This window comes from Bos indicus x Bos taurus, chromosome 11 (genome assembly GCF_003369695.1).
Source record: "Bos indicus x Bos taurus breed Angus x Brahman F1 hybrid chromosome 11, Bos_hybrid_MaternalHap_v2.0, whole genome shotgun sequence".
Classification (NCBI taxonomy): Eukaryota; Metazoa; Chordata; class Mammalia; order Artiodactyla; family Bovidae; genus Bos; species Bos indicus x Bos taurus.
The window spans coordinates 9,914,635-9,940,194 of record NC_040086.1 but is presented as its reverse complement, the minus strand read 5'-3'; the positions used below and the strand labels follow the sequence as shown (position 1 = coordinate 9,940,194).

At 39.3% G+C, this 25,560-nt stretch overlaps 1 protein-coding gene across 2 annotated transcripts in view; it reads right to left on the bottom strand.

Moving 5' to 3' along the window:
- The window catches only part of M1AP (meiosis 1 associated protein), a 94,727-nt gene extending 69,559 nt beyond the window's left edge, over nucleotides 1-25,168 (bottom strand). For both annotated transcript variants that reach the window (XR_003513289.1, XM_027554805.1), the window contains exons 1-2: nucleotides 24,997-25,168; nucleotides 20,909-21,200 (exon numbers count right to left, since the gene is read on the bottom strand). Coding sequence is in view for 1 of the 2 variants with exons in the window: in XM_027554805.1 (XP_027410606.1) it covers nucleotides 20,909-21,148 (240 nt within the window). In the remaining variant the exon portion in view is untranslated. The remainder of the gene's footprint in view (nucleotides 1-20,908; nucleotides 21,201-24,996) is intronic.
- Nucleotides 25,169-25,560: the final 392 nt, after the last annotated feature.

The window sequence follows — 25,560 nt, the reverse complement described above, 5'->3', positions numbered from 1 at the left end:
AAAACACTTAAGACATTGCTAATTAAACAGAAGGGGTTTGTATTGTAATGGGCCTAGTCTACAACTGATAAAAATAAGTGAAGAAAATATACTGTCTATGTAAATGACATAGGTCCATTAACTCATCCACTTAAAAAAAACATTTATTATTATGTGCTTATGATGTGTGTGCGTGCATTCATGCTAAGTCACTTCAGTCGTGTTCGACTCTTTGCGACTTTATGGACTGTAGCCAGCCAGGCTCCTCTATCCATGGGATTCTCCAGGCAAGAACACAGGAGTGGGTTGTCATGCTCTCCTCTGGGGGATCTTCCCAACGTAGGAATTGAACTAGCGTCTTCTATGTCTCCTGCATTGGTAGGTGAGTTCTTTACCACTAGCACCACCTGGGAAGCCCACTTATGATGTACTACGTACCTTAAAAAAAAATAATTCCCACTTACTACTAACTTTACAACAAGTGAGATAAATAGCCTCAGAATACAAATGGATAAGAGCCACACGAGAATGACATTTTTCCAAAGTATACTGACCAGTTATTGTCTGTCTATCTCACTAGAATATAAGCTCAATATAATAATATATTAAAGGAGGAATCTGAGCTCTCTCTTCATTGCCATGTCTGCAGGGCCTAGAACAGTACCTGGAATACAGTTGTATTAAACAAATTATTTTTGAATAAATGGTAAAGGGATGCATATATAAAAAATTTCATGGAGAGGAAAATATAAGTTAAAAATATAGGAATTCCATACTTTGAAACTTTTTGATGTATCTAAAATTACTTAGTAATGAGAAATTTATTGAAAAAATAAACCAGGAAAATAGTAGAAAAAAAAGGATACTATCTTATGGTAGGGAAGGTCTTTGGAAACATGACAAAAAAGGTATGAAAACACAAAGGGAAAAATGAGAAGATCTAACCATATAAAAAATAAATTTTTATGTTAAGTAAAGGAAAATACAAATAAGGTTAAAGACAAAAAACAAACTAGGTAAGTATTTGCAATGTATATAATCAGCATGACATTAATCTTAATGTGTAAAAAAAGCATTTACAGATAAACTAGATATCTGAAACACACTCTTTCACCAGCTAACAATACATATACCAGATAAAACACAAACATCTTTTTTAAAACTTTTTTTTGTATTGGGGTATAGCGGATTAACAATGTTGTGATAGTTTCAGGTGAACAGAGAAGGTATACATATACATGTATCTATTCTTCCCTAAACTCCCCTCCCCTCCAGGCTGCCACACAAGGTTAAGCAGAGTTCTGTGTGCTATACAGTACATCCTTGTTGGTTATCCATTTTAAACACAGCAGTGTATATATGTTCATCCCAAATTCCGTAATTATCCCTTCCCCTCATCCATCCCCCTGGAAAATAAGTTCATTCTGAGTCTGTGAGTTTGCTTCTATTTTACAAGTTCATTTGTATCATTTCTTTTCAGATTCCACATATAAGGGATGACATACAATATTTTTCCTTCTCTGACTTACTTTACTCAGTATGACAAATCTCTGTGCACTATGCTTAGTTGCTCAGTCGTGTCTGACTCTTTGCAGCCCCATGGATTGGAGCCCACCAGGCTCCTCTGTCCATGGGAGTATTCTCCAGGCAAGAATACTAGAGTGGGTTGTCATGCCCTCCTGCAGAGGATCTTCCCAACTCAGGGATTGAACCCAAGTCTCCCATACTGCAGGCAGATTCTTTACCATCTGAGCCACCAGGGAAGCCCAAGAATATTGGAGAGGGTAGCCTGTCCCCTCTCCAGGGGATCTTCCTGACCCAGGAATCAAACTGGGGTTTCCTGCATTGCAGGCAGATTCTTTACCAACTGAGCTACCAGGGAAGCCCATGACAAATCTCTAGATCCATCCATATTGCTGTAAATGGCATAATTTCATTCTTTTTAATGGTTGAGTAATATTTCATTATATATATGTACAACATCTTTATCCATTTATACTGATGGACACTTGGTTTGCTTCCAGGTCCTGGCTATTGTAAACAGTGTTGCAATGAACACTTGGGTGCATGTATCCTTTCAGATCATGTTTTTCTCTGGATATATGCCCAGGAGTGGGATTTCTGGGTTATATGGTAGTTCTATTTTTAGTTTTTTAAGGAACCTCCATTCTGTTCTCCATAGTGGCTGTACCACTTTACATTCCTACTAACAGTGTAGGAGGCTTCCCTTTTTTTCACACATCCTCCAGTATTTATTGTTTGTGAATATTTTGATGATAGCCATTCTTGCTGGTATGAGGTGGTACCTCATAGTTTTGACTTGCATTTCTCTAATAATTGGTGACACTGAACATCTTTTCATTTGCCTCTTGGCCATCTGTATATCTTCTTAGGAGAAATGTCTATTTAGAGTATCTTTTAAATGCATAGTTGAATTCATAAGAAATTAAGGGAAATCCCCAAGTACCAAAGGGGGGGTCAACAGGAAACTACAGTGTTAGACAGGCATAAAAGCCTTGACTTTATTTGCTGATCTTGGGAACCAAAGGCTTTGTGTTGAAAGGGAAAAGGAGACAAGGCATTAGGCCCTTGTAAAGAAGAGTTGGAACTGCTACCCTGGCTCAAAAAGTTAAGACCATTCAAAAGGTTATTTTCTCAGTGAAAAGGTGGGCTAGAAAGAATCCACTCACTGGTCAAAGCAGATGACAATAAAACTTGTTGACTTATGTGAGCTCTGAGTAGAAATGAGAAAGAAATCACTGCTAAAACCTAGAAACTACATACATTCCTTTATGTCAGTTTAGGATTTGTCTAAGTTGGCTTAAAGCTCAACATTCAGAAAATGAAGATCATGGCATCTGGTCCCATCACTTCATGGGAAATAGATGGGGAAACAGTCGAAACAGTGTCAGACTTTATCTTTTTGGGCTCCAAAATCACTGCAGATTGTGACTGCAGCCATGAAATTAAAAGACGCTTACTCCTTGGAAGGAAAGTTATGACCAACCTAGATAGCATATTGAAAAGCAGAGACATTACTTTGCCAACAAAGGTCCATTTAGTCAAAGCTATGGTTTTTCCAGTGGTCATGTATGGATGCGAGACTTGGACTGTGAAGAAAGCTGAGAGCCGAAGAATTGATGCTTTTGAACTGTGGTGTTGGAGAAGACTCTTGAGAGTCCCTTGGACTGCAAGGAGATCCAACCAGTCCATTCTAAAGGAGATCAGCCCTGCGTGTTCTTTGGAAGGAATGATGCTAAAGCTGAAACTCCAGTACTTTGGCCACCTCATGCGAAGAGTTGACTCACTGGAAAAGATCTGATGCTGGGAGGGATTGGGGGCAGGAGGAAAAGGGGACAACAGAGGATGAGATGGCTGGGTGGCATCACCAACTTGATGGACATGAGTTTGGGTGAACTCTAGGAGTTGGTGATGGACAGGGAGGCCTGGCATGCTGCGATTCATGGGGTCACAAAGAGTTGGACATGACTGAGTGACTGAACTGAACTGAACTGAACAGGGTCTAGGAAACCCTAAGTTTAAATCATAACTTAAAGTGGTCCTGGGGTGATAGCACCTCAGGGCATCTGACTGAAGCAAACATAAATCCTTTCTAGATGTACATACACCATAAACTTAAGACCTCACAGAATTTTCACACATTAAGATCAGTTTAAGATAAACTCATAATCCAAAATTACAAAATCAGTTAGATAATAAATATTATGAGTGAGAGTCCACAGAAACAACAAAGAGGAGAATTAGAATACCATTTCAGATATTGGAAATATTAAATATATTTAAGTACCTTTAAGAAGTTTAAAGAAGTAAGAGGGATTATTCAAAGCCATGAATAAAGAATTTAAAAATTATCAAAAAGGACCCAAAAGATTTGAAAGTTACAAGGGTATCTGTACACTGAAGTAAAGGGAATAATCAGACCTTTCAGTATCTACTGGATACTGGCTATGAATGGACACTATTTCCAGAGGTCCTGAACATTATTGTTGACCCCAATCAGAGCAGGGGCTTATGGCAGTCAAGTGATCAGTGAAATTTTATGTTGGGTCTGATGAGTCCCCAAATGCATCCTATGGCTATTTCTTCAGTTTTAGAAAGTATAAATGGAATAGACATGTCTAACAGCTGGCAGAATCCCCACATTGGTTCTCTGACCTGTGGAGTGAAGGCAACTATGGTGGGAATGGCCAAGTGGAAGTCTCTAGAGCTGTCTCTACTTAGGAAAACAATAAGTGCAATACTGAATTCCTGGAGGGATTGTAGAAATTAGTGTACCATCAAGGACTTGAAAGATGCAGAGTTGGTGATTTCTACCACATCCCCATTCAACTTGGCCTATATGGCCTGTGCAGAAGATAGATGAGTCTTGGAGAATGAGAGTGTATTATCATAAACTTACTTAGGTGGTAACTCCAACAGCAGTTGCTGTATTCGATGCAGTTTCATTGCTTGAGAAATTAACACATCTCTTGGTACCTGGTATACAGCTATTGATCTGGTAAGTGCCTTTTCTCCACTCTTGTCTATAATGTCCCACAGGAGCAGTCTGCTTTCAGCTGCCAAGACCAGCAATACACCTCCTTCACTATCCTACCTCATGGGTGTATCAATTCTCCAGCCTTATGTCATAATTTAGTTCACAGGAATTTTGATTGCCATTTCCTTCCACAAGTTATCACACTGGCCCTTTACATTAATGACATGCTGAGTGGACCTAATGAGCAAGAAGTAGCACCTATTCTAACTTATTGGTAAGACATTTGTAAGCCAGTATGTAGGAAATAAATTTGACTAAAATTCAGGGGACTTCTACCTCAGTGAAATTTTTACATGTCCATTGGTATGGGGCATGTCGCAATGTCAAACCAAATGTGACGAATCAATTTGTTGTTTTTGGAGTAGAAGAGAGGATCTAAAGGTCAAGCTACTTTTAAAACAGATGGTTAACATTTTTCTACATTTAGTTCCATCTACATTCTTACTTTCAAAAGTACTTGATTTTGTTAGTTCCTAAGCCTTTTGAGAAATTGGTGATTTAAACTGCTTTCTCTCTTGGGTTTCCCACTACTGGCTTAAGATTTAGCTCTCTAGGGGACTGCTAAGTCATTTATTACTTTTCACTTGTATTATAGTTTCCAAAATTTTGTTGCAATTTTTCTCCTCTCATTCAACAAACATTCAAAGGTTTCAAAAGAACATGTAGAAAAAGTCACCTTCCTACTCTTATTTTTCAGCTAACCAGTAGTTTCCTGCAGGCAATCAATATTATCAGCTTATTCGATATCTTCCCAGAGATATATCTTTACATAAAAGGAAATATAAATGGGCTTCCCTGGTGGCTCAGACAGTAAAGAATCTGTCCGCAATGCAGGAGACCTGGGTTCGATCCCTGGGTCAGGAAGATCTGGAGAAGGGAATGGCAACCCACTCCAATATTCTTGCCTGGAGAATTAGATGGACAGAGGAGCCTGGCAGGCTACAGTTCATGAGGTTGCAAAGAGTTGGACACAACTGAGCGACTATCACTTACACTTTCCATCTTTCTTCTTACCAAAACAGAAGAGATTATTGTTGGGAAGCATAGTGCAAAATAGCCATAAAAGGAGAAAGTCCTTGGGAAAATGGTGAAGGGCCCGAAGTACCCAGCTTTGCACTGTGGACAGAAAAACATCTCCTGCCTTTGGTTATGCTCAGCGCCAAGAGTTAATAATAAATAGGGATGTTACTTGTGAAAGCGGGCTGTGGGATAAGCCCATGAGTCATTTAGAGTGCGCTGTCCTTGAAATGTTTTTACTGATTATGTGTTAACTCCGTATGTGCTCTGCTGGCCCTATACTTTAAGCTCTTTGTTCCTGCTTCTGTAAAAAAGCTTGACTGCAGAAATAAACTTGTCAGTTCTTGCAAGAGACTGTCCGAGTGTCATTCTTTCAGGTTCATCGCTTCCAAGTCCTGGGGAGAAAATCCCCAACAATTATGATACTATTTTGAATCCTGATTTTGTTACACAGTATATTTGGGTAATCATTACACTCAATAGATAAAAAGTATCTTAATTTTTATGGCTAAATAGGATTCCATTAATAGATGGACCATAACTCTATTTAACCAATTCCCTATTAATTGACAGTAGGTTATTTCCAATCTTTTGCTATTCTAAACAATTCTAAAATGAATAATCTAAAACCATTTTTGCACATATGAAAACATATATGTAGGATAAGTTTCTAAAAGCAGACTTGCTAAGTTAAAGGGTATGTAAATTGTGATATTGTCACCAAATTGCCCACTATAGCAACTGTGTTAAAATATATACCCATAAATGGTATACAAGGGTGCCTGTTTCTTTAAATCCTCAAAAACATTGTCATTTAACTTAAAAAAGTCTTTACCAATCAGATAGCTGAAAAATAATAGCATCTCAAAGCAGTTTCAACTTGTATTTCTTTTATGAGTGAGACTGAACATATTCAATATTTCAAGGTCATGTGTATTTCCTTTTCTGAAAACTGTTCATATCATATCTCATTTCCTATTAGACTATTGGTCATTATTTTTATTGATTTTAAGGAAACCTTTATGCAGTTATGGAAATTAACTCTTTGTGATATAGAAGCAAATATTTGTCCTCATATGGTCTTTAGATTTTACACCTAGTATTTTTTTTGACCAAGTGTATATTTTCTATTTTTATTCAAGTGAATTTATTAATCTTTTACTTTTGGAATTTTGGGTTTCGTGTTATGGTTAGAAAGGCCTTTCTTACTCTTACATTTCCCCCCAAGCTCTGCATGCTGTCAACTTATTGTCAATTAAGCCTTTCTCCTTCACAGTAATCATGATGGTAAGTTTTCTGAGTAGAGTGTACTAGAGGGACACTGCAGGAGGAAGGTACGTTTCTGCTAAAACCAATGGGGATAAAACAACCTCGCAGTGTTCCACCCAAATGCCCAGAACCTATAGGCCCTTGGTGTTATGGACTGAATGTTTGTGTCCCCTTAAAATTCATGTATTGAAGCCCTAACTCCCAATGTGATGAGAGGCAAAGCTTCTGGGACATAATTAGGTTTTGATGAAGTCATGAGTGTCTTGTAATAAGAGGAATAGACACCAGAGCTCTCTCTTCATGTACAATACATGCATTAAGGAAAGTCCATGCGAGCACATAGCAAGAAAGCTGCTGTCTGAAAGATGGAAGAGGGCTCTCACCAGAGCCTGATCAGGTTAGCACCCTGACCTTGGCCTTCCAGCTTTCTAAACCTCAAGAAAATAAATGTCTGTTGTTTAAACCAGTCAGTCACAACTTGAGCTAAGACATTAGGAACTTCTTAGCCCTAGCCTGATCACCTTCAGCTGTTCACTTAGCCAGGACACCGCATGCTTCAGGCCTCTTGCCTGCACTGATGCCTGACTCCCTTTGCTCACCTGTCATTCCTCTCAGAGGTTTGTCTCTGGAGGTCCTTCCAATGCTGCCATTCTTTTCAACATGGATACTGCTTACTCCAGGCCTCCTGCCCACACTGGCACTCCACTCTGCATGCTTGTGCATTGGCCACTGTGCCTATACCTGAAAGGTTCCTGTTGTCCCAGTAGCCATGGACCAGCACTAGCTTGAGCAAACCAGTATCTTCTTTGTATCCAGCGAGTTACAACCACACATTCTCCAACTGGCTCTAAACCCCAGCCTTGGGAAAGGGGTCCCCTTTTCAAGTTTGTCCTTCTTTGAGATCTCTCCCTCAGCCTGCAAGCATGCATGCATAGTTTAATAGGTTAAACTATGTTAAAATATTCTGTGTAAATTTTCCTTTTTAAAATTACTGTGGTTTCTATCTCCTGATTGAACCCAAAATGATACAATCTGTTCTAGTACTTATACATTTTCAATTTTTACATTTAAATCTTTGATCCATCTGGAATTTATATAGGTATAAGTTGTAAGTAAAAATAGTTGGAAAAGACCCTGATGCTGGGAAAGATTGAAAGCAGGAGGAGAAGGGGACGACAGAGGATGAGATGGTTGGATGGCATCACCGACTCATCACGGACATAAGTTTGAGTAAGCTCTGGGAGTTGGTGATGGACAGGGGAAGCCTGGAGTGCTGTGGTCCATGGGGTCGCAAAGAGTCGGACACAACTGAGCGACTGAACTGAACTGTGAGTATGAATCTAATTTAATTTTTCTCCACAACTACCTAGTTTGTTGAATACTGTTTCCAACTAATGTTAAATAGCATCTTTATTATACACTAAATCCCACCATATATTTGGGTCTATTTCTAGACTTTAAATTATATTCTATTGCTTTGTTTTTTCAATTTCCAGTGTCACACTGTTTGAATACCTGTTTAATATTTGAGAGAAAGAATCTCTAGCTATTCTTGTTTTTTATTTCTAATTTTAACTTTATTATCAAATATCTATTCTGCTAGAAATTTTAACTGGAAATTGCACTGGATTTATAGATTCATTTAGAGATAACTGACATCTTTCTGGACTGAATGCTCCCAAGAACTAATGACTTTTCATTTGTTCAAGTCTTCTTTTGTGTTTCTCAAAAGCATTTCAATTCATATAAATTTTTTCATGTTTATTATTATTTTCATTCATAAGCATTTATTTGATCACCTTGGTTATTATGATGAGAACTTTTCTGCCATTTTAACTTGTAGTTGGTTGTTCTGGAATAACAACCAGAATACAAAGGGTACTTTTGTTGTTGTTCAGTTGCTCAGTCATGTCTCTCTGTGATAGCATGGGCTGCAGCAGGCCAGGCTTCCTTGTCCTTCACTATCTCCCAGAGTTTGCTCAAACTCATGTCCATTAAGTCGGTGATGCTATCTAACCATCTCATCCTCTGCCACCAACTTCTCCTTCTGCCCTCAATCTTTCACAGCATCAGGGTCTTTTCCAATGAGTCAGTTCTTTGCATCAGGTGGCCAAAGTGTTGGAGCTTCAGTTTCAGCATCAGTCCTTCTAATTAGTATTCACAGTTGATTTTCTTTAGGATTGATTGGCTTGATCACCTTGCTGTTGAGGGAGTCAATTCCTAGGCAGGTTGATAAGAAGTCCAGGGTCCCCAAGGAGGAGAAAGGGGTCTGGGGCTCTCAAGGAAGAGACAGGGGTCTAGAATTCTCAAGGAGGAGGAAAAGACACTTTTTTTTCCCTGTACATTCCTTAGTCTTAGTCACATAAAACGTTTTTTTTCTTTAAGCTTAGAACTGATGATTACACAACAACTAACTCAGTTTAAACTCTGTACTAAGGATTATATAACAACAATGTATCCTGCTTGAGGATAGTTCCTCCTTGAAAACCTCTGACTAATCCTGTTATAACCAAGATGCAGATAATCACGATAGTGTGATCACTCATCTAGAGCCAGACATCCTGGAATGTGAAGTCAAGTGGGCCTTAGGGAAGCATCACTATGAACAAAGCTAGTGGAGGTGATGGAATTCCAGTTGAGCTATTTCAAATCCTAAAAGACGATGCTGTGAAAGTGCTGCACTCAATATGCCAGCAAATTCATTGCTTCCTTCTACTTCTTTGCACTGTTCATTCAAGAATACTGAATTTTGGTTTGCCATTCCCTCCTCCAGTGGATCATAACTCTCCATTATGACCTGTCCATCTTGGGTGGCCCTACACAGCATGGCTTATAGTTTCATTGAGTCACACAAGCCCCTTATCCAAGACAAGGCTGTGATCCATGAAGGGGAAAGGGTACTATTATCTGTATTAATATTTATACCTGACCATTGTAATGAATTCTTTTGTTGTTTGAAATAATTTTCTAGTTAATTCTTTTGGGTTTTGTAGATGTATTATCATTAATCTGCAAATAATAATCATTTATCTTTCTCTTCTTTTTTAAATTGATTTTTAATTGAAGGAAAACTGTTTTACAATGTTGTATTCCTGCTGTACAACAATGCAAATCAGCCATAATTATACACGTATCAACTCCCTCTTGAACCTCCCTCCCCTCTCTTTCCCTTCTTTCTTTTTTTTTTTTAGCTACTCTGTGTGGAATTTGGGGTCTTAGTTCCTCAACCAGGGATCAAACTTGCACCTCCTGCAGTGGAAGCATGGAGTCTTAACCACTGGACTGCCAGCTAAGCCCTTCATTTCCTTATTTCTTTATTCTAACTTCGTTTTATGTGTGTGATTATATCAGTGAAAATCTTTCGAATACTGTTAGATAACAGTGATGATAGTAAATTTATTTGATTTACACAGGAATATATTCAATGTTTTTCATTAAATAAGATCCTGTTTTTGAGTTGTCATCGACAAACACTATGGGAATGGCCATTCCTAGTTTTTTAAGTTTTTTTTTTAATGATTGGATATTGCATTTTATTAAATACCTTTTTTTAGTACTTATGGAAAAAAACACTACCATATTTTTCTTAGATATATTAACATAGTAAACTATATTAATAGATTTCAATATTGCACCATCTCTGCATTCCTGTAAATGCTTTTTTAAATACAAGTTGGATTCTACTGCTAATACTTTAGTTGGGATTTTGGGTGAGACAGATTTGTAGTTTTTCTTTCTTTGCAATATTTGTTGCATTTTAAGATCAATATTATGTTATTTTCATAAAAAGAATCGGGAAGGATATTTTTTCTTTCTGCAGTATAAAATAGTTAAAAAAATGTAAAGATCTGTCCTTTAAAAGTTTGGTATTATTCCCCTATAAAACTATTTGGTTCCTGCCAGTCAGAATGGCTGCGATCCAAAAGTCTACAAGCAATAAATGCTGGAGAGGGTGTGGAGAAAAGGGAACCCTCTTACACTGTTGGTGGGAATGCAAACTAGTACAGCCACTATGGAGAACAGTGTGGAGATTCCTTAAAAAACTGGAAATAGAACTGCCTTATGATCCAGCAATCCCACTGCTTGGCATACACACTGAGGAAACCAGAATTGAAAGAGACATGTGTACCCCAATATTCATCGCAGCACTGTTTATAATAGCCAGGACATGGAAGCAACCTAGATGTCTATCAGCAGATGAATGGATAAGAAAGCTGTGGTACATATACACAATGGAGTATTACTCAGCCATTAAAAAGAATACATTTGAATCAGTTCTAATGAGGTGGATGAAACTGGAGCCTATTATACAGAGTGAAGTAAGCCAGAAAGAAAAACACCAATACAGTATACTAACACATATATATGGACTTTAGAAAGATGGTAACAATAACCCTGTATACGAGACAGCAAAAGAGACACTGATGTATAGAACAGTCTTTTGGACTCTGGGAGAGGGAGAGGGTGGGATGATTTTGGAGAATGGCATTGAAATATGTATAATATCATAAATGAAACGAGTCACCAGTCCAGGTTCGATGCATGATACTGGATGCTTGGGGCTGGTGCACTGGGATGACCCAGAGGGATGGTATGGGGAGGGAGAAGGGAGGAGAGTTCAGGATGGGGAACACATGTATATCTGTGGTGGATTCATTTCGATATATGGCAAAACCAATACAGTATTGTAAAGTTAAAAAATAAAATTAAATTAAAAAACAAAAACAAAAACTATTTGGTTCCAGTACTTTATTTTGGGGGAGGGTAGTTCTTTGATAACTTTCCCATTTCTTTTATGGAAAATGGTGAGTTTCTATCTCTTCTGAATTCATTTTTGGTAATTATATTTTCATGGAGAATTATGTATTTCACACAAGTATATCTATGGTTACATTCTTTTTACCTTATTTTGTGTATACATGCCTTTCCCACTGCTCTTTTCCTAAAACTAAGTTAACTAACAATGGTTGATCTGTATTTCCTATTTTCCCCCCAAAGAACATATTTAGATTTATTCATTTGTTCTACCATTTTCTATTTTCATATTCATTACTCTTTGCTTCTATCTTTTTTCTTTCTTTCAGCTTTCCTTAAGTTTTTTCTTTTCTTCTTGAGTTGCTTGCGTCATTTCAGTTTTTCTTGTTTACAAATAAAATTAAAAATAATAAAACATACAGTTTAAAGATGATTTTTTTCTCTTAGCATTGCCTTTTTTGTATCACATATGTTCTGGTATGTAGTGTTTCATTATTATTATTTTCTAGATACACTGTAATTTTTGCCTGAATTTCCTCTTTGACTCAAAAGCTATTAAGCAGCATAAAAATGTCCAGGTGGTAGAAACTTTTTGTTCTCTGTGTCTGTTACTTATTTCCAGTTTTACTGCACTGTGTTCAGAGAATGTTGATTGATCTATTTGTAGTTTTTAGAATTCATCTAAGTTTTTGGGTTTATTTGTGGCTTAACATCCTGTCAACTTTTGTGAATATTCCATGAGCACTTCAGGAAGGTGTGGATTTTTTTAATACACATATTTCTTTTAAAAATGTTGATACTATATTATTTGGTAATTGGTATTCAAAACTGTTATATTTTTAATAGACTCCCTCTCCAGCAAGCCCTCTGTATTGAATATATTTCTCATGAGTCTCTTGATAATTCTCTACTCTTCCCTGCTTTGTGTTGATATTATAGTGCCATACTTAGTCTTGTTTAGTGCTTTTTGCTGCAAATTCAATGATGTCTGATATTCAAATCATGTTTTTTTTGTAGGGGTACATTTGCTTAGTATACCTTTGCCCTTCCTTTTATTTTCAACTTTTCTGAATCACTTTGTTATAGTCTCTTGAATACAGAATTTTGTTTTGCAATCAAATCTGTGTTTTTTAAATGTTTTAATAGATAAGTTTAGGACACATTTATTAATGTGACAGATATAGTTATTTTTAGTAATATTATTTTAAGGTATACACTGTTTTCATAAATTTTGAAAAATCACTATACTGTGTAAATTTGTCTGCTCTATTATGTTTTTCTTGTCATAATTAGAAAGGTTTGTATTTGTTCTAGTGGTTGTCTTTATAATTCCATGTTTATATAATTCCAGTAAGTTATTTATTTAGTAATATCCATTAATGAGCAATGAAAATGTCCACTATACAATCATAAAATTTGTACCTTTCCTTTTCTTACTCTCCCCACCCTCCTCAATTATAGTTTATTACATTATCTTTGGGCTTCCAAGGTGGCTCAGTTCTGAAGAATCTGTCTCAAATGTAGGAGATGCAGGTTTGATCCCTGGGTCAGAAAGATCCTCTGGAGAAGGAAATGGCAACCCACTCCAGTATTCTTGCCTGGGAAATTCCATGGACAGAGGAGCCTACCAGACTACAATCCTTGGGGTTGTGAAGAGTTGGCCACAACCTAGCAACTAAACAGCAGCAACATATTATCTGTATTGGAGTTTATCTTTATATTCCTTTATATAATATATTCCCATTATTTGCCACTTTTAAATGATTCTATTGAAGATCAGCTAGTAAGGATAAGAAAATAAATGTAATAGCCAAATTACAGCGGTACTGATCTTCAAATACCATAGTAGATCTTATATGATTTAAATAACTTCTTTGCTCTCGAAAAAAAAGGTAAAAGAATTGATAAAATCTTCACAGTAATGGAATTCTTTTGAAACTCTTTGAGAGATTAATCATTTTAGAATTTATTTATATTAAGAGCACAATGGATATAAAAGGAATTCTAATATTTAAATTATGAATTTTGTCAACATTCCTCATGAAAAGTTCAGAATTATTTTATTATACTTATAAATCAAATATGAGGAGATAAATTGAAGTGTTCAACGTAGGCAAGACTCCCTACCTGGTCTCTTTCTCCATTTATATTTTGAGCTAACTCTGCAGACAGAAAATGTCAGATACTTAGATAGGTCAGAGAAAATGGATTTAAACAAAGACTGGACTCCTCTATACATAAGGTGAGCTTCCCAGGTGGCCCAGTGGTAAAGAATCTGCCTGCCAGTGCAGGAATTGGAGGAGACATGGGTTCGATTCCTGGTTGGAAATGATTCCTGGAGGAGTAAATGGCAACCCATTCTAGTATTCTTGCCTAGGAAATCCCATGGACAGAAAAGCCTGGCGGGCTACAGTTCATGGGGTTGCAAAAGAGTCAGACACAAGTGAGCATGAGCATGCACACAGAGATACACAAGGTAATGGCATTACTTCAGTGATTTTCTTGAGCTTTTGACCATGGTTGAAATTATCGATCTTCTGGAAGGAAATTTTAACTTCTAATCTTTTCTGAATGACTAGTCAGTGGTTTTTAGGCTAGAACCGTCTGTCTTTCCTAATAGAGTGATTAAGGGATCAAAGGATTCACCTAGAGACAAATGTACTGAGTACCAGAGGCATAGAACCTAGTCACTAGAAGAAGGAAATAAAAATCCTTTTACCTTTGTTTGGGACATAAGCTCATCTCCCAGAAGCTTCCTATGCTGGATATTTTCTATTTGCCCTTCCAGACCACTCTCAGCTTTTCTCTACCCCTGTTGCCTGACAAAAGATAGATATTACAGCCAAGTGTGGTCATGGGACAGACATGCACAAGGAAAATGGCACAGTAGAACATACTTGTCATATGGGTCATATCACTGTAAACATCACTATCACTTTCATTCTGTCCTCAGTGTGCTTATACGAAACTCAGTTTTATGGAGTGAGAATTTTACATTTTGTTTAGTCATTCACCAGTTAATAGACATTGCAACTCTGTTGTTTAGTGGGTACAGATTTAAGACTGCTGTCTTCTTGGACTTTCCTGGCGGTCCAATGGTTAAGAATCTGCCTGCCAACGCTGGGGACGTAGATTTGATCCGTGGCCTGGGAAGATTCTGCCTGCCGTAGGGTAACTAAGCCTGTACTGAGCCCACATTCTACAGCCTGTGAGCCACAACTACTGAAGCCTGTGAGCCTCGAGTCTGTGCTCCACACAAGAGAAGCCACCACCACGAGAAGCCTGTGCGCTGTAACCAGAGAGTAGTCCCCGCTTGCTGCAACTAGAGAAAGTCCATGAGTAGCAATGAAGCCAAAAATAAATAAGTATTAAAAAAAAAAAAGACTGCTGTCTTCTTGTTGGATTGACTCTTTTTTTTTCTTTTGGAAATTAAAAAAAAATTATAGTTGATATACAGTGTTGTGTTAGATTCAGGTGTATAGCAAAGTGAATCAGATATATAGGTTATTGCAAGATATTGAACATAGTTCCCTAGCTATACAGTAGTGGGATTGCTGAATCATATGGTCACTATTTTTAGTTTTTTAAAGAACCTCCATACTGTTCTCTATAGTGGCTGCACCAATTTCCATTCCCACAAAAGTGTAGGAGGGTTCCTTTTTCTCCACAACCTCTCAGGCATTTATTACTTGTAGATTTTTTGATGATGGCCATTCTGACTGGTGTGAGGTGATACCTCACCGCAGTCATTCGTATTTGCATTTCTCTAATAATTAGCATTATTGAGCATCTTTTCCTGTGCTTGTTTGTCATCTATATGCCTTCTTGTCTGTTTAGGTCTTCTGCCCATTTTTCATTTTATTTTTTTATATAGAACTGTTTGATATTGAGCAGTTTGTATATTTTGGACATTAAGCCCTTGTCAGTCACATAATTTCCAGTTTCTCCCATTTTGTAGATTGTCTTTTCATTTTGTTTATGGTTTCCTAGTTTGATTAGGTCTCCCTTGTTTGTTTTTGCCCTCATTTCTTTTGCTTTGGGAGACTGACCTAAGAAAACATGGCTGCAGTTTACTGCAGAGAATGTTTTGCCTATGTTCTCTTCTAGGAGTTTTATGTTGCCATGCTTCATATTTGAAGTCTTTAAGCTATTTTGAGTTTATTTTTATATATGGTGTGACAGAGTGTTCTAACTTCATTGGTTTACACTTGGCTGTCCAGCTTTTCAGAAACCACTTGCTGAAGACACAGTCTTTGCTCCATTGTGTATTCTTGCTTCCTTTGTTAAAGATCAATTGCCTGCAGGTGCATGGGCTTATTTCTGAGCTCTCTATTCTGTTCCATTAATCCATATGTCTGTTTTTGTGCCAGTTCCATGCTTTTTTTTTTGTCTACACCACGTGGCATGTAGGATCTTCCCATGCCCCCTGCAGTGGGAGCGTGGAGTCTTAACCACTGGACCACCAGGAAGCCCCAATGCTGTTTTGATTCCTGTAGTTTTGTAATATTGTCTGACGTCTCAGGTGGTGGTGGGGTGATTATGCCTCCAGTTTTGTTCTTTTTCCTCAGGATTGCTTTGACAATCCTAGGCCTTTGGATTCCCTATAAATTTTAGGATTATTTATTCTAGTTCTGTGACTCTTTTATCACTGTGTGTGTGTGCTCAATTGCTCAGTCATGTCTGACTTGTTCAGCCCCATGGACTGTAGCCCACCAGGCTCCTCTATCCATGTAATCTTCCAGGCCACTGGAAAGAGGGAGTGCCACTTTCTACTCCAGGGGATCTTCCCAACCTAGCAATCAAATCTGCATCTCTAGCATCTCCTGCATTGGCAGGTGGATTCTTTACCACTAGTGCCACCTAGGAAGCCATATTTTATTAGGTGTACTGTTCTGATTGTTATCATGGGATATCTTTTCCCATCCTTTTACTTTCAACCTACTTTTATTGTGTTTGAAGTTGGTTTCTTGTAGATAGAATATAGTTGGATCATCCCTCCATTTCCACCAATCTCTTTATTTATTGCCACATTGAGTGGCTTGGGGGATCCTACTTCCCTGAGCAGGGATCAAACTTGACCTCTTAGCAGTGGAAGCACAGAGTCTTAACCACTGGACTGCTAGGGAATTCTCTCTTTCAATTGGTTAATTAAAAGTGTTTACATTTAATATAATTATTGGTATGTCAGCCTATCAGGTGTTTTTGGGGTTTTTTTGCTTTCTGTTTGTTCCCTCAGGTTTTCATTTCTCTGTTTTCTTTTACCTTTGGGTTACTTGACTATTTTCTTAAAATTCCATTTTGATTTATCTATAGTGTTTCTGAGTGTGTCTCTTTACACAGATTTTTTAAAGTGGTTGTTTTAAGTGTTACTTTATACATACATACATCTTTATCACAGTATCAGTTCAGTTCATTTCAGTCACTTAGTCATGTCCGACTCTTTGCGACCCCATGAATCGCAGCACACCAGGCTTCCCTGTCCATCACCAACTCCCGGAGTTCACCCAGACTCACGTCCATCGAGTCAGTGATGCCATCCAGCCATCTCATCCTCTGTCGTCCCCTTCTCCTCCTGCCCCCAACCCCTCCCAGCATCAGAGTCTTTTCCAATGAGTCAACTCTTCGCATGAGGTGGCCAAAGTACTAGAGTTTCAGCTTTAGCATCATTCCTTCCAAAGACATCCCAGGGCTGATCTCCTTCAGAATGGACTGGTTGGATCTCCTTGCAGTCCAAGGGACTCTCACTGTTGTCAATATTTTATCATTTTGAATGAAATTTAAGAACCTTAATTTTCTTAAGTCCTTTTGTCCTCCCATTTATAATGTAATTATCCTAAGTAGTTCCTCTATATACACTAACAACCATATCAGACAATGTTATAATTTTTCTTTCAATTGTCAAATATAATTTAGAAGATTTTGTAGAAAATCTATTATATTTATCTATATTTTAATTCTTTCTATTTTTTCTCCCTTCTGGATATTCCAAGAGCCTTTATAATTTCCTTTTTGTTTCAAGAACTCCCTTTAGTCATTCTGATAAAGTAGGTCTGTTGGTGACAAACTCTCTTAGCTTTCCTTCAACTGAGAATATCTTGATTTCTGCATCATTCCTTAAGGATATTTTTACTGGATAGAGCTCTACATTGGCAGTTCTTTTCTTTCAACATTTGAAAAATGTGACACTTCCTCTGGCCTTCATGGTTTCTAATGAAAAAAAATCTATTACTTGAATTGTTTCTCCCTTATAGGTAAGGTGTCAGTGTCCTGCTCTCAAGAATTTTTCTTTGTCTTTAAGATTTTAATTATGATGTGTCTTAGAATGGATTTCTGTAGCCTCTTGAATCTTTAGATTTATAACTTTTGCCAAATTTGGGAAATTTTCAGTGATTATTTCTTTAAATATTTTTCTAGTCCCACCCTCCTTTCTCTTTCCTCTTGGACTGTGATGATATATTAGCTTTTTGTTATAGTCTCACAGATCCCTGAGGCTTTGTAAATTTTTTTTAAGTCTCTTTTCTCTCTGTTACTCAGATTGGGTAATTTCTATTCTATTTTCAAGATCCTTTGACTTCTTCATTTTGCTGCTGAGCCTGTCTATAGTAGATTTTCTGTTTTTAAAATTTGAGTATTGCATTTTTCAGTTCTAAAATTTCTATCTGGTTTTTCTTTATATTTATATTTCTTTGGTGAGACTTTATATTTTTCCATTTAAACATGTTCATAACTGCTTGTTGGAAGATTTTTATGATGGCTGCTTTGAAATCCTTTTCAGATAATTCTAACATCTTTGTTATCTCAATGTTTGTTGTCTCATTTAAGTTTGGATTTTCCTGTTTCTTGATAATTATGGGAATTTTAAAAAAAAATTGTATTCTGGACATTTTGGGTATTATGCTGTAAGAACGAATCCTGTTAAATCTTCTGTTTTAGCAGGACTTTTTTTGTCACTGCACCAGTGAAGGAAGTGGTTTCCACATAATTATTGCCAGGTTGGGGTATAATTGGGGTGTATTTGGTCTCTAATTATATCCCAGAAGGGAGAGTGTCCTGTTATCTCTGGGTGGGGGTGGAAGTTCAGGTTCCTCATATGCCCCCCAATGACACTCTGGGAATAGAGAAGCTTCATTACCATTACGCATTTCACTAGGAAGAAGTGAAAGTGGCTTTCCCACAAGAAGAAGTGGCTTCCCACTAGGCTTTCACTGACACCAGGCTGCCTTAGAGGCAAAAAGATGCCTCATTATCACTCCCCACATGGCCTCCACTCTGCAGCCTCCAATACCACCTCAATAGGGAGGGGGTGAAATAGTTACCCTGTTAAAGTTGAATGGGTTGAGGGGAGTCCAGGCTACCATATGGCTTCATGGACACTATGTGGGAGGAGGTCTTATTCACACTAGGTAGGAATCAAAGTCCTGGCTTTCCACTGGGTCTTTTCTGACTATCCCAACAGCAAGGCTGTCTCAGGAAGGAAGGGGATTTACTAGAACCTCTGAAGTCTTTTGGGTGGGTGGGGGAGGCAAGAATACTGGAATGGGTTGCCATTCCCTTCTCCAGGAGATCTTCCCGCTGGATCATGGAAAAAGGAAGAGAGTTCCAGAAAAACATCTATTTCTGCTTTATTGACTATGCCAAAGCCTTTGACTGTGTGGATCACAATAAACTGTGGAAAATTCTGAAAGAGATGGGAATAACAGACCACCTGACCTGCCTCTTGAGAAACCTATATGCAGGTCAGGAAGTAACAGTTAGAACAACAGACTGGTTCCAAATAGGAAAAGGAGTACGGCAAGGCTGTATATTGTCACCCTGTTTATTTAACTTCTATGCAGAGTACATCATGAGAAACGCTGGGCTGGAAGAAGCACAAGCTGGAATCAAGATTGCCAGGAGAAATATCAATAACCTCAGATATGCAGATGATACCACCCTTATGGCAGAAAGTGAAGAGGAACTAAAAAGCCTCTTGATGAAAGTGAAAGTGGAGAGTGAAAAAGTTGGCTTACAGCTCAGCATTCAGAAAACTAAGATCATGGCATCTCGTCCCATCATTTCATGGGAAATAGATGGGGAAACAGTGGAAACAGTGTCAGACTTTATCTTTTGGGGCTCCAAAATCACTGCAGATGGTGACTGCAGCCATGAAATTAAAAGACGCTTACTCCTTGGAAGGAAAGTTATGACCAACCTAAATAGCATATTCAAAAGCAGAGACATTACTTTGCCAACCAAGGTCCATCTAGTCAAGGCTATGGTTTTTCCAGTGGTCATGTATGGATGTGAAAGTTGGACTGTGAAGAAAGCTGAGCACCGAAGAATTGATGCTTTTGAACTGTGGTGTTGGAGAAGACTCTTGAGAGTCCCTTGGATTGCAAGGAGATCCAACCAGTCCATTCTAAAGGAGATCAGTCCTGGGTGTTCTTTGGAAGGACTGATGCTAAAGCAGATACTCCAATACTTTGGCCACCTTATGTGAAGAGTTGACTCATTGGAAAAGACTCTGATGCTGGGAGGGATTGGGGGCAGGAGGAGAAGGGGACGACAGAGGATGAGATGGCTGGGTGGCATCACTGACTTGATGGGCATGAGTTTGGGTGAACTCCAGGAGTTGGTGATGGACAGGGAGGCCTGGCGTGCTGCAGTTCATGGGGTCGCAAAGAGTTGGACACAACTGAGCAACTGAACTGAACTGAACTGAAGTCTTTCCCATCCCTGAGACTCTGAACTTTGTAAAGGGGAGGAAGTAAAAAATTGGGTTTGTTTGAGGAGGAAAAGAGTTACCTATGTGTGAGGGAGCTTGGTAAAAGCATTGCCCTTAGCCCATCCTTTGCCTTCTGAAACTAGGGGAGTTTCACTTGAGTCCTGTGTAAAAAATATTTTCATGTTTTTGCACAGATGGGGCTTTCTGAGCAAAAAACTAGAACCTGGGTCAAAAGACAAGTTTTAGAAATTAAAGGGTGGTAGAGTAGCCAGAGACTTCTGAAGAAATTTAGAGATTTCCTTGTGCTTACATTTCAAAGGGGGATGAAAGAGGTCAGCTGCTTACATTCCAAAGGACTGTAAATGCCAAGATTTCTCTCTCTCAGGACTGGAGGTGGGGGGCAAGACATGGCTTATTTACAGTCTCATATTAATAATTTTGCGGTTCTTTTCCTTCAGTACAAATCCCCTGTGTGTAGGATGATATGAGGCTCTCATTGTGTTGCCTGTGAGTTATGGGTATGGGGAGTGGGCATAGTTATTGCTTTAAGTAATAATAACTGATCTCTGTTCCAGAACTCTCACCTCTGCTTTCAGGATAAAATGAACAAGTATAGATATACTCACCACAAAAGGGAGGATGCACTCGTGCTGATTTTGTACAATGTATAAGCTGAAGAGAGGGATGCGGCTGGGGCCCATCAAGCTGCAGGCTAGAGAGAAAAAGTTCTGCAGAGCCTCACAGAGGTTGGAACAGACGTTAGCCCAGGATGGTAGAGCAATATGCACAATGAGAAGCCTTGGAGGTTGCTGGTACATCTGTGTGGGATTAGAGGGCCTTTTACTAGCCATTTGCCCATGATGCATGGCAGCTAGACCAGAGGTGGTACTGTAGCCGCCACTGAGATATTCTCTACACCTGTAAGGAAGAAAAGAGAAATCACTGGTTTTCATAAAACTGAAGGTTGAAACAATGAACACAGATCTAGGGAACTAAGTTCAGAAAGAAGTCAAACCAGGTGATGACTCAAGTTTCTCTGCTGCTGCTGCTAAGTCGCTTCAGTCGTGTCCAACTCTGTGCGACCCCAGAGGATTCTCCACTGAAACACTGGAGTGGGTTGCCATTTCCTTCTCCAATGCGTGAAAGTGAAAAGTGAAAGTGAAGTTGCTCAGTTGTGTCTGACTCCTAGCGACCCCATGGACTGCAGCCCACCAGGCTCCTCCATCCATGGGATTTGCCAGGCAAGAGTACTGAAGTGGGGTGCCATTGCCTTCTCCTCAAGTTTCTCTAGGCTATCCTAATCTTAACAGCTGCCAAGGTATCTAGATGTTTGCCTGTAATGTAAGGCTGAGGATGATTAGCAATGTTGAATGGGAACTAATCAAAAAAGTCAAACTACAGTCTCAAAGTAAGCTATCTGTCTTCATGAACTTTGTTTCTTTATTGGCATTGCACTGTAGTATAATTGTCTCCCTGACTGCCTCTCCCACTGTATTGTGAGCTTCCCAAGGATAGAGAAATTACCCACTCTATATATCAGAGCTTAGCAAAGTGTTTATTTTGTACATAGTAATTCTTAAAAATGAAAATATAACTACATTTTCACCCTCCAAGACTCACTCAAAACCCTTTATGACTTGATCTTCAGTCTTATTGGAGGCTATTCTTTACCTCAAGTTTTTCACTGAAATAAAACCAAGTATACCATCAACTTCAGTGCATTTGCTCATGCTGTTTTCTATACCTGCAACAGCCCTGCCTTTTTTCTTTACTGGCTACTTACACTTATCCCCAGGGCTCAGATTTGGAAAAGAGAACAAATGAAAACTTGGAACAAACATCAGCAATGAGGAGGGAACATCATTACAAATACTCAAGCATGGAAAAGGTTACAAAAGGATATAATGAACAACTTTATACCAGTAAGTTTAATAAAATGGACAAATTTCTAGAAAACCATATTTAACAAACACTAAATCAAAAAGAAATTTAAAAAACATAAATAGTCTATAACCAGTGAGAAAATGAGATTAGTAGTCAAATATGTTCCCGTGAAGCAAACTACAGGACCACATAATTCCACTGATGAGTTCCATATTACTCTCAAAGATCAAGAATTTCAAACAGATTCTTGCAGAGCACAGGAGAACACCACTGATTTTAGTAGGTTAGCATAACCTTTGATGCCCAAATCAGATAATTTTTTATAAGAAAAAAATTATAGGACAATCTCATCCATGAACTTAGATGTAAGAATCCTAAGCAAAATATAAGCAAATTGAAAAAATCAATATATAAAAGGAATAACACATCATAACCAAGCTGGGTTTACCTCAAGAACATAAGGTTGACATAACATTAGAAAAAGTCACTGTAATTCATCATATTAAAAGATTAAATATTATATGGTCATCTCAATAGATGCAAGAAAACAACATTCATACATGATAAAGAATCAACCTCAGTAAACTAGGAGTAGACAATAGGAATAATCTGATAAAATATTTATAAAACAAGCAAATACAGTTCTTAATGTTGATGCTGAAAGTTTTCCAAGACAAGGAGGCTGCTATCATCACTTCAACACAGTAGTGAAGGTAGCAATAAGGCAAGACAAATAAACTTGGCACATTAAAAAAAAAAGGCACTGCAATGGAAGAAATAAAACTGTCACTGTTTGCCAAGATGATATGATTAATTGTTCATACAGAAAATCTAAAAGAATATACAGATTTTATAATTTCATAATTTTCCCCAAAGGTCTCATCTTTTACTAAATTTTATTCTTAGAGATGGGGTTCCCAGGTGGCTTAGTGGTAGAGAATCCACCTGCCAAGAAAATCAACCCTGAATATTGACTGGAAGGACTGATGCTGAAACTGAAGCTCCAATACTTTGGCCACCTGATGTGAGGAGCTGACTCATTGAAAAAGACCCTGATGCTGAGGAAGATTGTGGGCAGGAGGAGACGGGGTTGATAGAAGATGAGATGGTTGGATGGCATCACTGACTTAATGGATTTGAGTTTGAGCAGAGCCTGGTGTGCTGCAGTCCATGCGGTCACAAAGAAGTGGACTAACTTAGCGACTGAACAACAAAGGAAGGAGTGTGGGTTTAATCCCTGGGTTGAAAAGCTCCCCTGGAGAAGGAAATGGCAACCCACTCCAATATTCTTGTCTGGGAAATCCCATGGACAGAGGAGCCTGGTGGGATACAGTCCACGGGGGTTGCGAAAGAGTCAGATGCACTCTTTCATGTGCTAGATCAAGTATGCTGGATTCCTGTTGTTCACTTGTGTCCAGCTCTTTGCAACCCCATGGACTGCAGTACGCCAGGCTTCCCTGTCCTCCACTATCTCTCAGAGTTTGCTCAAACCCATGTCCATTAAGTCCGTGATGCCATCCAACCATCTCATCCTGGGTCACCCCCTTCTCCTCCTGCCCTCAATCTTTCCCAGCATCAGGGTGTTTTCCAATGAGTCCGCTCTTCACATCAGGTTCTCAACAGTTATCTACTGCATACGCAGTATCAATCATGTATATATGTCAATCCCAATTTCCCAAATCATCACCCCACCCCACAGTCATTTTTAGACTATACAATTCCAATATTGTTCTTTAAATGAGGTAAAAGGCAGCTTTCTTCCTTGTATCATCAAACGCGATAATGCTTCTAATGCATCTGGGCGTGGTTCTAAGCAGCATCTGACTATTTGTGACCCTATATTCTCCACTTTTGACAAGAATGCCCACTTACTGATGTTCCTCTGTAAACAGGTTAAATCTGGGCCTTGAACCACCAAAAGCCATCACGTTACTCCCTTGCCAAAAAACCTTTCAATGGCCTCCACATACACTTGGAACAAAATCTGAAATCTCTACCCTGGCTCCGAAATTCTGCAGGCATCTTCCTCCCAACTCTCTATCTTCTTGCCATGCGACACCCCGCCGACCCCCTCCCCTGTTCCATCCTCCTTGCCCTTGCCGGCACCCTTCACCTCCCCAAGGCGGTTGGCCCCTTGCTCTGGATCCTGCCCTTTGATAGTCTCTTTTGAGTAGCCCCCTCCTTAACCCTACTCATCCGTTAGGTCTCAAACTTCAGGTCTTTATAGCTTAGGGCCCTTTAATAAGCCCCTATAAAAGCACCTGTAACTTCTATATTGGACACTTTATGTGTTATGAGTCAATGGTTCTCCCTCCCACTGGGCTGCATTAAAAATTTCATGATCCTAAGCACCTTTGCTTTCGTGAACCCCCATTTAAAAGATGGAGAAGGCAATGGCAACCCACTCCAGTACTCTTGCCTGGAAAATCCCAGGGACGGCGGAGCCTGGTGGGCTACCGTCTATGGGGTCGCACAGAGTCCGACACGACTGAAGCGACTTAGCAGCAGCGTTTAAAAGAAAAAAAATTTAAACATTTTCGTAGGCCCTCAAATTTCATTCCCCCACCCTTGTTAAGAAAAACCAAACCAAACCGAACCCCTTTTCTTTGACCCAGAGGTTTCACTGTTTCCTATTGATTTACAAGAAGTTAATATATTTTCCTGCCCCCCTCCCACTCAAAGTGTCTTGGGCTGTCAGCAGGGCACCTACGCGGCCTGGCGGCCTGGCCGCCTCGCCCCCAGGCGCGGGAGGGTCAGCAGAGGAGGAGACTCGGCTCCGTCCGCCCTGTCAGAACCGCGAGCGGCAGGCGGCTTCACACACGCGTCTGACCTGGGCCTCCGGGCGGCAGGCTTCCCTGGCAGCTGACCGGGTGCCTGTCGACACCCCGTGAGGGCAAGCCCGAGGTCAGCCCAAGCCTTTCCTGCGAAGTGCTGCCCGCAACCCGGCTCCCAGCTTTTGGTCCTCTACTCTGTTCCCACACCTGCAGAGAACCCCCACTTCGTGAAGGCAAAGACCGGGCTACCGGGCCCTTCCGGCCGTCGGCGTGCTCCACCGCTTCTGAGGGCGCCCCCCTCAGGCTGGGCGGCTCACTGCTGACGCCTCCTCAGGGTCCGCTTGAGGCTGCTCTTTGGGATGGCAGTCTTCAAGGCTGCACCAGGGTTAACAGCCTTTCTTTGACGCTTAGAGTTTCGGATTTGTGTTGAGAATATTATGCCAAACCCGACACTTCCTCAAGCTACTCCTACCCCATGAAACTCCAGCGGTATCCCAATCTTATTCCTGGGTTCACTCATTGACTCCGTCACTCTTTTTCTTCCAACTTTATTGCGATATGTGATTGACATCCAGTACTGTATACGTTTAAGGTGTACAGCATAATGATTTAACTTACAT